At 37.5% G+C, this 13,769-nt stretch overlaps 1 protein-coding gene across 3 annotated transcripts; it reads left to right on the top strand.

Annotated features, from left to right (window-relative positions):
* The first annotated feature begins 3,819 nt into the window (after nt 1–3,819).
* LOC110378079 (uncharacterized) lies at nt 3,820–12,284 on the top strand. 3 transcript variants are annotated; one of them, XM_021337186.3, is made up of 6 exons: nt 3,820–3,883; nt 6,069–6,157; nt 6,633–6,730; nt 7,462–7,637; nt 11,476–11,642; nt 12,064–12,284. In XM_021337186.3, the coding sequence occupies exons 2-6, from the start codon at nt 6,069–6,071 to the stop codon at nt 12,260–12,262; spliced, it is 729 nt and encodes a 242-aa protein (XP_021192861.3). In that variant the 5' UTR covers nt 3,820–3,883; the 3' UTR covers nt 12,263–12,284. The 3 variants fall into 3 exon arrangements, with proteins under 3 accessions (XP_021192861.3, XP_021192862.3, XP_049707391.2); XM_021337187.3 differs by having other exon boundaries at nt 3,843–3,990; XM_049851434.2 differs by lacking the exon at nt 3,820–3,883 and adding an exon at nt 4,788–4,937.
* The last annotated feature ends 1,485 nt before the right edge of the window (nt 12,285–13,769 follow it).

Genomic DNA, 13,769 nt, shown 5'->3' with positions numbered 1-13,769 from the left:
CATCAACATGTATATGGGTTTGTTTTCAAATGGTTTTTATTGTCTATTGGGTCATGGCGTGACCTCTGGGGTGAGTTGACCCCAGGACTTAAAAGCTGCAAGTCTGGAAGTCCAATTGACATTCGCTTTAAGACTGCTTTTGTTTATCTGGTCATCAACCTTTTTAGTGTCCTATGTGTGCGGGCTGCGGCCTCTTCTCGTACAAAGAAGGAAAGAGCTTTCTCATCATCACGGATAAACATTCAAAATTGGTGCTTTCAGAATTGGTGGTTTCCTCAACCTGTTTTCTTTCACTTTTACTCAGTCATTGGTGTCCAAGATACACCCGAAAGTAGATACTAGAAAAACAAAGTTAGCTACGTACATTTTTATACTTTTCTGCACCTGGAATAGAACCCGACTACTAGAGAGCTTTAATCACTATATAGGCTACTACGAGATGTTTCGTGGTTGTAATCATCTTCGTTATGTTCATCTCATTTTAGCCTAGCCTTTTTTCAACTATCTACATATGTTAAGATCAGCTCCCAGTCTAACTGCATGATGTAAAGTGACTGACTATCTGATCTCCTCAACCCAGTTACCCGAGCAACGGTTGCCACATTTTCTGACTTCTGTGGCATTGACTGACAAAGCAGCTATATCTTACGCTGAGACAGAATCCAGAAAAGTCTGCCAATAAATCTTGTTTTGAAGCAAACCTGTTGCACTCACAAATGATAGAAAGAAGAAGTATGCTCACTATTGTAGAAAGCATTATAGTATTTTCAAAGCTCACTCAAAATTTGCTTACGAAGTTATAAAAGATTAAAGCTCAGTTTCAAAGGCTGCTTATAATTTCCACCAGATATTGCTATCATTTTTTTTTTAATTTTAAGAATTTTATATATGTATTGTTTTGCTTACTAGAGATGATTTGATTTGACATTACTTGTATGACATAACAGATAATTAAAATTAATCAGTAATCGGTGAAACTAAGCAGTACATAAGTGTAATAGATAGGTACACTTTAGAAAGTGCGTTTGTAAAAGTCACATTGGTGTTTGCTAAGATTCCAGCCTGCACATTCGACCTTAGACTCTGTCTAGGCGGCCAACACGACTGTCAACACATAGCCAACTACAGGAAATAAATTGGAAAAGCGCTGAAATTCAGTATAAGTGTAATGTTAACACAACAACTCTTCTAATATAACACAGTTCACAGAACATACCGTCAGTTGCACAAAGCCCCATTAAAGTTAAAGCTTCTTTAACTCTATTGCTGACTCTTTCTCTGTCAACAAGATATAAAGTGACAGCAATAGATTTAATGAAGCTTTAACTTTTAGGGAGCATTGTGCAACTGATGGAATAGTCTCTTACTTTCTCTTCTCATTTCGGATATTTTTATCATTTTATTTTTACTCCTGTTCGCCCATATCTGCTTTGTTTACCGACCTACTTACAAAACACTAAAAACGAAAAAAAGTTTTAGGAGCATCAGTCTAGAAGTCGTTTTCTTTTTAAGTTTTTTATACTATATTCTGTTTGATCAAGGATAACTCTTCAAAACATCCATCGTCCGACCATGACCACTCCTGCACACTTTGAAGTTGATCTCCAAATAAATAACAACGATGTTCAGCATTGATCCATTACCACTGGAGTCTGGAGCGATTCAATCAATATTTATTGTTCGTTACACTAATGTCAAGACAATTGACTTTCAATCAGGACATTTTGTTTTGTTCCAGAATGTTCCAGATGGTTATATTTAATTTATTAAGTACAAAAGGAGCTATATAACTGTCTATTGGGAAATGATTATCGGCGCCTTTGAAACCGGAGGAGTTGCAAGTGGACTGTGGGCCCAGCTTAAAATGGAGAACATAGGTAAGCTTCTAAAGCTTATATTACACTGTAAAAAAATTATGAAGATGACGTCCAAGACGATTACCTACCGGTTCTAAATGTCTGTTCTCATATAAAGAGATCAGCCAGCTGTGCAGTACATATTACAGTGCAGGCACATTTGCGCAGACACAGGTGCACTCTCTATTCCTTCACTCTCAGGGCGCGATGCGACGACAATCCGACACCACCGGAGAGAGATCGGAAGCAGGACCAACATTAACTGTCAAAAAAATACCACTACTGAGTCTCGAAAATATCTATCTGACAGGAAAAACTGCAGTAAACATAAAATAAGCTTAATAACCTACTGATAGTTCCTCCAATAGACACTCGTAGATCAGTAGATAGACAAGTTCTTGAGATAAATCACAAATAGATATGTTGGCGCGTCATGAACGTGTTTCGCCGTGAGTGAGTGCGCGTGTCCGTTGTACACACGACATGATGGTGGTGTCCGATACGATAATTTGTTAGGGCGATAGAGGGATTAATTTCAAATATTGTTTGTTCAGATCACGCTTAAAAATCACACGACCAATGATTAAATGTCACATTGAGATTATTTCCTTTACAGACTTTTTGACGACCAAAAAACTTTTCGCAATAGCATATTCGCCTTTGCGGGGAAAAAGCAATGATTCTCCAAAAGAATAGCGAAGTTTATCTTAATGTCTTGAGTACATAATGTGTTTGCGTACAAAGGTTGTAGTTTCGTTGACGTTTTCGAAATGTTTGCACGCAATTTGTTACTAGAGAGTACACCAGAATAAAAATTGATGCCAATTTTCATTACGGCCAATGGTCTAATAGCCAAGAGCCTCGACCAACACCTCAGGAGGCTCTCGTTGGGCGGCTGGATCAAGGGACTGATTCAGAAGGCAGTACTCCTTGATACGGCGCGTATTGTGAGGAGGTTTCTGTCTCTGGGAACCTAACCGCAGTCACCATTTTTTAATATTTTTGATTATTATTTTTTATTTTAGATAACTGAACTATAAAGTTGAATAATTAATTTTCCTCTACATTACATACAGGTATGTACCTATTAACTAAATACATATGTACTAAAGTATATTAAGGAAAATGCAGTAGTTTAAGAGATATGGCTCATTAAACAAACTGATTTTTTAAGATATTCGCGTATCTTTTTTGTAACAACATGCATTGAATGATAAGTATTATCAGTATTACGTCGAATTTTGTACGTGACAGCATGACGTGCGTGTCCATTGTCATACTCATATGATAACGTGACAGACGTTGCTTTTCTTACGCTTTAAAGTAGCTCTACCTGTCTGTCTGTCCCTGCTTACAAGCCAAAACTAATTAACTGACATGTACTGCACACAGATACTTATTTTTATCCAGTTGCGGGAAATAGTTTCCTTGAGACACGGGTGGTTCCACAGGCAACAGCTACCTACTACAATATTTTCCTCATCTTTGGTACAGTTATTCAATAAGCGTGTTTGTACATTTTCACCATCTTATTTTCCGCTGGATCCTAAGTTTCAGGAATTATAAACGAGTTACGTAATTAACTACGTAGTTAATCTGAGTTATCATATTATATTACCCCGACAAAACAGTGGATCAACTGGAATTATCAATCAGAATTTATTAAAAAAAGTCTTCTTTGAACCCATATACTAGAGTTCAAAAGCCGTACTCACAGCTACCGAACAAAAACAACAAACGCAAAACAAGTAAAACTATGTCAAATCTATTAGCATAAATTATGAATCATCTGTCTACAATGGAAACGCACCGCCACGCACACATGCAAACACACGATATATTTACATCCATTTTTACAATCTTAATCATGCTGTTAACATAACTCTTATTTCGTTAGCATAAGGTTGGTTTTCGATAGTTTTAGTTGTGTTAATAGTTGGTGATGGCTAGTTCTGTTGTTTGGGAGTGTTGTAGCTTGCAGTCACGTGGTTGAGCTGTCATAGTCAGCACATATACGAATTAATAATGTAAGTAAATAATAATATGTAATAGTGTTCTGATAATAGTTGTTAATTTTGCCGGTTCTTTTAGTGTTTGTGTGTTTTGTTGTGTTGTGTTTAGAAGTTTTTCAAAGGTATGAAATGTGTTTTTAAATTAATTATTTATTGAACTGTAATTTTTAAGGATACCTATGTTCTTTATTTACAAAAAAAAAAAACTATATGCATAGATGATATGAGTTTATTTTTAAGTTTATAAAAATAATATTAAAGTGTGATTTATTGAATTTATACAAAATAATGTACTGCATTCTTTTATCTATACAGAATTAATACATTATTGAGATAGGTTTAAAATATTTTGTTATCCAGATGTACAAAGTGCAGGCGCGGGAAAACCGATGACATTTTTTATAAGGAACCGCGAGAAACACAGTGGACAAAAAACTTCACTGTCCAAGTTACATTATGGCTCATACAAACAAAACAGAAGTAATTTTATGACTCAAAACAACGATAAGGAAATTGAAGTTTTGTGTATTTTTGATCGTTTTTGTCAATAACCATTAGTAGGACAAAAATACTAGAAAATCATTTAAATTATTTGGCAGCTTTCGGTTGCCTGAGTAACTAGGATGAGAAGGTCAGATAAACAGTCGCTCCTTGTGGCACACTGGTACTCAGCCGCATCCGGTTAGACTGGAAGCCGACCCCAACGTAGTTGGGAAAAGGCTAGGCAAGCATTAAGTACATAGAGAATCACTCTGTAGGTCGTCATTGGGGCGGATTTCTGCATATTTTGAACTGGTGTTAATTTGTAGTAGATCTGTTGTAAAACTATGGGAATTAGCCTAAACTAGTTCATGAAACCATCTGCTCTCTAGATGTCTTAACCCATATTTTGCCTCTCTAATGATACCACTTGAGAGCTATATAGGCTTACGCTATGTATCTGTTTCATGTCAACCGTCAAAGACTACAAGACACAAGGTCTTCAGAAGTATATTCACGCGTTATTATTTGGGAAAAGTCGTGGTGGCCTAGTGGGCAAAGAACCAACCTCTCGAGTACGAGGGCGCAGGTCAGACAAGTACCAATGCAACTTTTCTAAGTTTGTATGTACTTTCTAAGTATATCCTAGACACCATTGACTGTGTTTCGGATGGCACGTTAAACTGTAGGTCCCGGCTGTCATTGAACATCCTTGGCAGTCATTACGGGTAGTCGGAAGCCAGTAAGTTTGACACCAGTCTAACCAAGGGGTATCGGGTTGCCCGGGTAACTAGGTTGAGGAGGTCAGATAGGCAGTCGCTTCTTGTAAAGCACTGGTACTCAGCTGAATCCGGTTAGACTGGAAGCCGACCCCAACATAGTTTGGGAAAAGGCTCGGAGGATGGACATTATTTGGGTGATAGACCAGAAGCAAAAAGAAACAAATGCATATTCCCCCGGTGTGCAGCACTGTGAAGCACACAAGTGTATTTATTTTAATGGGAAATCACCAAATGACTTTTCCCGTTGTGGGTGCAGCGTGAGGGAGTGTCAGACTCTTACCCCTTCTTAACCCCTTCTGAAGCCCTTAATGAACCATCGGCGCGGTAACTCGCGCGACCAATCCCGTAGCCGCGAACACAAATGTATCTTCTGGAGTACTCGCTCTAGCAAACAGTAACAAATGATACAATTTTGGTCTTATCGAAGATATATATCCGTCCTTATGGACAAGTGCATCTCGCAAGATATTGTTGTCACGTAGTTGTGACATAGCGTGCGCATTGACCGGCAAGCCGACTCGTTATATTACTTAACACCTAGATGACTGTGCGCACTTGCAGTTCAAGTTGATTTCCTTTAAAAGGTAGACGTTATAGAATCACAACTCGAGAAATTTTGAACCTTAAGAGGTAAACTGGCATCTCATTTTCCGTTTGCCTCAAGTTCTCCTCTCTTAAAAAGCGACCTTATAGACACCCAAAAAGTAAACAAAAATAAAACTTCCACGAGTATATACATACAAGCATCCCAATTCCTTTTGATGAAAATCATATGAAAATAATTTCATAAGTTTTTGCGTTACTTCGAACAGACAGCAGCCTATTTTATTATGTGTCAATTGTCTTCAGAACCAAATGGCCCAGTGTTAAATGAAACACAAATAGTTCAATGAATCCCCTTACTAAACGTGATTATATTCAATTGTTACACTTTATAGATGCCGTTCGTCCGACCAGCGAGCGTGCCCATCGGGCAAGTGTGGAGCCGGTTCAAGGGCCGCGAGAGAGACGGCAAGCCGGCACAAATGTAATGTATTTAATACTTATTAACTTTAAAGGTAAAGGGATTTAGTCATATTTTAAGTGGTATATTTCACGTTATGAAGCTGAAGAGTTTGATAAAACTTGCTCATCAAGAGCTGATCCTATTTGAAAAAAAAAACAATAGCTCATTTTATATAGGAAGGCGTGAACTTGTTCCAAAATGTAGTATGGCTCACCCGCTTTTGTGAAAAAATTACAATCATTCTAAATTGATAACCTCCTCTTTTTGGGAAGTCGGTTAAGAATATCTACATTTAGCTAGCTATTAAAGAAGCAAGATATTTGTTAACACGTTTGTATTAGCTTTACTTGTATGTAAGAAAATATAAGAATCTTAGTTTGACACTTCCCGGTCTTCGATTAGGATAGAATTTTGCACACGCGCTAAGTTCTGATGACAATACATGATTAGAGTGTTTTTTAGTTTTTTAAACTATTAATTTTTCTTTTGTTTTCAGGTATCAAATAAGAGACATGGATGAGAGCACAAGAAAAATATGTTTGGATATGATGCAGGAGACGTTTCTAAGAGACGAACCGCTTTGTGCTATATTAGGTAAGAAATTCATTAAGTACTTAGAGTTATCGGCATGGATAATGAGCTCTCGGCGGAAGCGTGGGGATCGCTTTGCGCACCGTACACTTATGGCAATAAAGTTGTGAAGTTCAGGACTCAATATCCTTGCCGATAATTATACCTGCTTCCCTGAATGCTACTCAGTAGCAGTCGTTGTAACAATTCTTCTTAGAGGCCGTCGTTTGAGATAACTCTGACCTAGTGTAGCCTAGACTTGTTAGATGAACCAACTTGCAGCTCATTCGATAACAACATATATACTTATCTCTATATTATTAGTTGGTTTAGCCGATGTTATATGAATATACTCGGATTCGACTCCCGGGACAGACCGAGTTTGGATTAAAAAAAAACACTAAGCAGCCCGCAGTCTGGAAGTTGGTGTTTGTTACACCCGTGCATCGGAGAGCACGTAAATGTCGGTTCTGCGCCTGATCTCTGTCCGGTCGTGTCTAATTTCCTGTCCCATCGGACCATGACAGTGAAGGAATAGTGAGTGCACCTGTGTCTGCGTAAATGCTTGTGCACTATAATATGTCCTGCGCAGCTGGCTAATTTCTTTACATGAGAGAACAGCCGCCATAGCCGATAATCGGCTAGAAGGACATCATCACTGTTATCCCGTGCGAAGCCAGAGCGGATCGCTAGTTTAGAATGAAGATAATATGATACGTGAATGTAGATTCATATCCTACTATTTCGTATTTCAGGAATAAACGATGACCCGGTATCCATAGCAACGATCAGAGCGAACTGGGAGGCCTATGTATCTGGGAACACGAGCCTGGCGTGCTTCACAGAGTTGGATGGACAGCCCAAAGACCTGGTGGGGTTCAACATAGTCATTGTGAAGAGTAAGGATGATGAGGAAGAGGATTTTGATAAGGTGGGTCCTAGCCATTAACATTAACAACATTTTTAACTTATTAACATTTCATTTCATTAAAAAACGACTTTTGCGCTCAGATATCAAAGGGTAAAACTACTCTTTCCGAGATGGTGGGATGAAAATAATATTTTTTTTACGTATATCATTAAATATCAGTGCCCGGATCCAAGGGACGAAGTTCAATTCTTATCGCTCTCAAAATATGAATGTAAACACCTCGGAATTATCTTTGGTTGCCATCTTGAGGAAAACTTGACTTTTCATATCAGACGACATTACTCAATGATCGTATCATACTGATAGGAGAATGATAAGTGAAGACAAAAACTCTAAAAAGCAAAAAAAAAACTAAGTTTGTAGGTTAGTTATTGATTAAGTATTTCAGCTATCAATCAAGGATTATTTTAAAGATAAACTATTTCATAACAATATATGTACCTAATCAGAGTAATAAGCATTAACTAACCTAAGTAACTATAGGTATTAAGACCGGCTTAAGTACCTAATTATCTATTTTAAAACTTTTGATTTTGAGTAAATGTCTATGGGTTTTCTTGTCGATGCTTCTCCATGAGGCCCAATCTTAGAGCAACTCCTTGGACTCGTGAAACTAGCTTGACGTTTCGAAAGATTCTAGGTCTATTTGTAACATATTCTTTTGAACTTGAAAACAGTACGAATAAAATAATAATGATTGCACTTGAATACTTTATCAGCACAGTTACTTTTATCTAGATAGATGCGATATATATATCTATTTACTATCTACTTTACCTCCTATATACCTACTTATTTACCTGAACCTATCTATTAGGCCGGCAGCACACATCCGGTTTCCTGACCCGGATTCCTGATCAGGAATCCTGATTCGGAAACCGGAATGCTCTTTTTTCATACAAAATGTTCACAAGAGCGCACACGTTCTTACTTTTTCCGGACGGAAAAAAACCTGACATTCGGTTTAAAATTTTCTCCGTGCGTTCGGGTACTCAGAACGGAATAAAACCTGATGACGTCATTCCGAACGCAGCGCTCGCGAACAATTTGGTTTGACCGCCGCACACATACGGAAATTTTCATTCTGAATCAAGGTAGCCCTGTTCCGAATGGACGTGTATCAGAGCATTCAGAGCCCGCCTGTGACTGGCTTTTTATATATGTTTTTATTCTTGTATTAAATATTATTTTAAGAAAACCTGTTTATTGAACAATTAACAAACGTACACATATTCACATACCTAAATAAACACCCAAAAATAATGAGTTTTTTTTTATTTATCTCATATCTATAACCTTTATAATAATAATAATCAGTTTTTACTCAGATAATACAATCCATTATTGTTAGTAAAGACATTTATGAAGTTCATCAAAGGATTTAATGGACTTTCTATAATACTTAATAAATAATTCTTCTGGGTATGCTCGTAATTTAGCTGTTTTAACATAGAATTGACTTTCGGATAATCTTTGAGCATTCGACGGGTGTACCCAGTAACGTCGTTTCCTCTTTTTCTTGTTTAGTGCCAGTAAAAGTGCAACAGCAATCAATTCGTCATAGTCCATAATGTCGTACCTTCAATATAGTTCCTCTTTACGTACTGGCCATGTAAATTCCGAATGAAAAAAACCGAATGTGTGCGCTAGTGACACGGAATCCCGAATCTTAATTCCTGATCAGGAAACCGTATCCGGAAACCGGATGTGTGCTGCCGGCCTTAATGATCACCTGTTTCCGTATCAGTAGGTACCTACCTAGGTAATATTTATACTTCGGACAAGGCTAGGTACTTTAGATTTAGATATTATGTATTGATAAAATTCAGTGATTTTCCAAAATCATTTAGTACATTAAGTACATAGGTAGCTATGATAATAATATTTCACAGTCATCATTTACTAAAAAGGATAATAAAGTATCCTTCAAAGAAAAAATAGCGGAATGCCACATACGCTTCAATCGTAATTGGGTCGTGATTGGATCTCAGTTGGATATTAATCGTATAATGCTTAACCCCTCTGCTCGACAAGGTTTTATTTGACATATGACTTTACCGTTGATTCGGCGGGATATTTTGAATCGCGACATGGACGTCAAAAATTTGTACTAACTTTCAACAAATGAATTCTAAGTCCGTAATGCCTGATCAGAAGTATTTTAACTAACTTTAGAGCTCACTTATTTGACAACAACGTACGAAGGTCAAATGGGGGAAAAAGATAATAATTACGGTGTTTTTAAGTCTATCGAAAAGTTAGGCATTTCAAATTTGGTGAAAACTTACCAATAAATAATCGCATCACTTTCTCAAACACAACACAAACGTCATATTTTATAACATTTTCAATCCGTTGCAACTCATTTCGTGCACTTATTTATGATTCATAACTAAAAAATCAGCACTTAAAATACACAATAAAAATGAACAATTTACAAGATCAAAGTCATAGACTAGAGTTTGGAATAGAGTTTTTTTTTTCAATCAGCGGTGTGCATTCGATACCTAAATCGGATATTTATTATAAATAATCGAATACCAATTTTATATATTTTTTTTAATAGCAACTTATTTCAATTTTATTTATTAATTTTAAATTATAGGTTCAATTTGTTTTTGTTGTTAAGAAAAAAGATATTTAAGTTTTATGAAAGTTTTTAGCATTAAATTTTTATATGTATTATTTATTTTGGTGTTGCGTCATTCGTAATAATTTTTAACTTTAATTGAATTTTATTACCTATTACGGAATTTTAATTTATTCTTATATTATTTCTCAACAATTCTAAGATTTTTGTTTCGGCGGAGGGTAAGCCTGGCGTTCTGAAATATAATGCAATTTGTAACTACCAAAGTCATGTACTTATTTGATGTTGAGAAACAATAAAACTGATTGATTTTAAAGTTACCAAATATTTTTAACCGAATCCCAAAAAAGGAGGTGGATCTCAATTTGGATGTTTGTTTTTGGTGGAAAGGGTATATTCCCCATGTTTGTTATTAGGTCCAGTCTTCATTTGCCGACTTCAGAAACCCTAAAAACCGAAGATTTTTTTTATTCCCGCTACAACGTATTTACTACCACTGATTTTCTAGCATTTTTTTTCAAAATAAATTAAGTCATTTTACTTTTCCTAATTTATTTTCAGATTATGGTAAGTATACAAAAGTGCAATTTAGTAATAGTATAATATCAAATAATATAAAATTATTAAATCGATTCTTTATTTTAACGAATCGGATCATTCGATGCAAAACTTCTATCACCGTCGCCATCTTGTCTATGCGTCTTCAAATTTAAAAAAAAACAACTAATGTAAACAAACATGGCGAGTTCGATCAGAATTCCCGGTAATTACGATTGGATTTTAAAAAGGTATATTTCTAACGGGATGCTACATATGAAAGGTTTGAATGCGTAAAAATAATTTAAATTTATTTAGTACTCACAAATGCGGTTTGATTGGAAAGAAAATAAATATGAGCGTAAATAATTAGGAAAGTGTATGACTGATTCGCAGACCCCGATTGGGGTCTAAACCGAGCTTACGGTGACATTGATGTTTAGACCCCGATTGGGGTCCGCTACGGATTTGACGGTTAAGTAAAATTAGCAGACTCTAGTCCCTACTGGTACACTCCAGCCATCTTCTCTATTGAAAGATACGCCTTATCCCGCTGTGGGTCAGCAGCGGTGTGGGAGTGTCAGACTTTTACTGACTAAAAATCCATCGTGTTCCTTCGTAGGCCTTTTCTTTTCGAACAATCCCGCAGCCCAGTAATAGTGTATACCTTTGCTGCATCTGAATATTTGTGTATATATGTTTCCACTCTAGATCCAAGGCGAGTCGTGGAAGAAGCTCCTCCGAACCCTGATAGCGGCTGAGGAGATGTGCAACGTGTTTGAGCACTACGGCGTGGACCAATACCTCACGTCCAGTGGCCTGACTGTGTTGCCCGAGCACAGGGGACAGAATATCGGCGCCAGGCTCTTTGAGGCACGGTGAGTTGATACAGGATTGACCTTAAGAGTGTAAATGGAGTTCCTTAAATTGCCATCTTGCGTCATTAATTTCTTCTAAAGTTCGAAAAAATCTCCCTGCCGCCATCGACTGGGAGCGTGTGCCCAAGAGGCTGGCAGCATTGGTGCGTTGAATTGCAAACTTTAGGTTTTTGGTCATGAGAAGCGTCTACCAGCAGCTTAGGCCATTTCAGAAGCCAGTAAGTCTGACACCAGTCTAACCAAGGGGTACCTAGGTATTGGGTTGCCCGGGGGTAACTGGGTTGGGGAGGTCAGATAGGCAGTCGCTCCTTGTGGCATAACGGTACTCAGCTGCATCCGATTAGACTGGAAGCCGACCCCAACATAGTTGGCAAAAGGCTGGGCAGATGATGGTTAAACAGAGCCCTTTACCATGTTCCAGGGAGCCTCTCGCTAAAGCGCTAGGCATCACTGCCACGGCGACGGTGTTCACAGCGTCGGCCTCGCAGGCGCTGGCTGCCAAGTGCGGCTACGAGCTGCTGTCGGAGCTGCACTACAGCGACATGGCGGCGCAGGGAGTGTGTCTGGCCGACTGTCCGACACCCACTGCCAAATATATGGGGAAGAAGTTTAATTTTTAATAGATTTTGTTGTTTTTGTTAATGAAGTGTTTCATTTTTTTACCCACGTCAGACTGGAGGACAGATTGCTATCAGTATTTTCTATTTTTCTCTTAAAGAAATCGGTCACTAATTTTTATCCGTCATAGGCAGGGAGCCTTCCGAAAACGAGTAACACATACTTGTGTGTAAATAATGTACAGTTAGCCAACGTTAGGTGTGACCCACTTTGTCAAAAAATCGTTTTGAAATGTCAAAACAATAAATACTTCTTTCTTTAATCCTTTATAGGCTAAAAAGGGCAAATAACAGACGTGTTTTCGTACCAATAATATAATTTAAAGGTGTCTACACACCAAAGCCGCTGACGCCGGCGGCCCAACCCGCCGGCCGTATTTTGTACAATCATGCCGCCGGCTTGCGCCCGCGCGGGCAAGCCGGCGGCATCCCTCTCCATTCACTCAGTCAGTTGCCCGCCGGCTTTCATAGAGAATTTGACAATTACTAGAACACCACATGCCGCGGCAGTCGTGCCGCCGGCAAAGTCGTTCGGCTTGGACATTCTGAAGCCGCCGGGTTAACCCGCCGGCACTAAGCCGCCGGGCTGTGCCGCCGGGTCAGCGGCTTTGGTGTGTAGACCCCTTCCTTAATACAATGTCTTTTTATACAAACATTACAAAATAATATAAATGCATTCAAAATCACTGTTTTCTGTCTTATTTTACAATCGTTACTTATTTGTAAAATATTGTAAATTGTGTAAATGCAGTAAAGTAGGTATTTCACCACTTTTGTATATGTATAACTTGCCGATTTATTAAAAACAAAAACATTGGAATTGATTACCTCCTCCTTTTTGGGAAGTCGGTTAAAAAGATTGAACCACATTTATGACATTAATGAGACATTATCAAAGAAATATTGTTGACATTTAATTTAAATAAAAAGTCTGCGCAGCAGAACTAAATAATTCTTGTTTGTTTAAAAAAGCCAAAAATAAAATACTTTCATAATTCGAGAAGTTTTTTTTCTAACAATTAATTTTAAATACATACGTACTTTAAAATGTATACTCAGACACTTAAAATATAATTTAGTTGCACATGCACGAAAATATATATCTTTTATACACGAAAACGACATGCAATTTGCTTATTTGGGTAAAGTGTTGTAAAAATGCATTATAAATACATACATGGCTATTAATTACTATTTTAACTAAAATATGGAAATATGATGTTTCAGTGCTCGCCTGCATAAAAATACTGCAAGATCACAAATACTTTTCTTACAAAAATATCTACTTAATACAGGTTTACACGTCAATAGCAGAATATAATAAGACAATCCAATAGCATTAAAGTACGTTTTGGAAGTGAGCAGACGACCGCAGGTATCGTAGCTGCACTACTGATTTGTATGTGTTTATACGAAAACCCTTTTGGATCGAAGCGGCAGCAGCACGTGCAGTCGTCCTCAGATGGTATGTGCGGTCAGCAGTTCTCTTCTAAAATGTACTTTTAAAGTC

The sequence above is a fragment of the Helicoverpa armigera genome, chromosome 29, assembly GCF_030705265.1.
Source record: "Helicoverpa armigera isolate CAAS_96S chromosome 29, ASM3070526v1, whole genome shotgun sequence".
Classification (NCBI taxonomy): domain Eukaryota; kingdom Metazoa; phylum Arthropoda; class Insecta; order Lepidoptera; family Noctuidae; genus Helicoverpa; species Helicoverpa armigera.
Note: the sequence above shows the minus strand (reverse complement) of the source record. Positions and strands in the feature narration are given on the sequence as shown.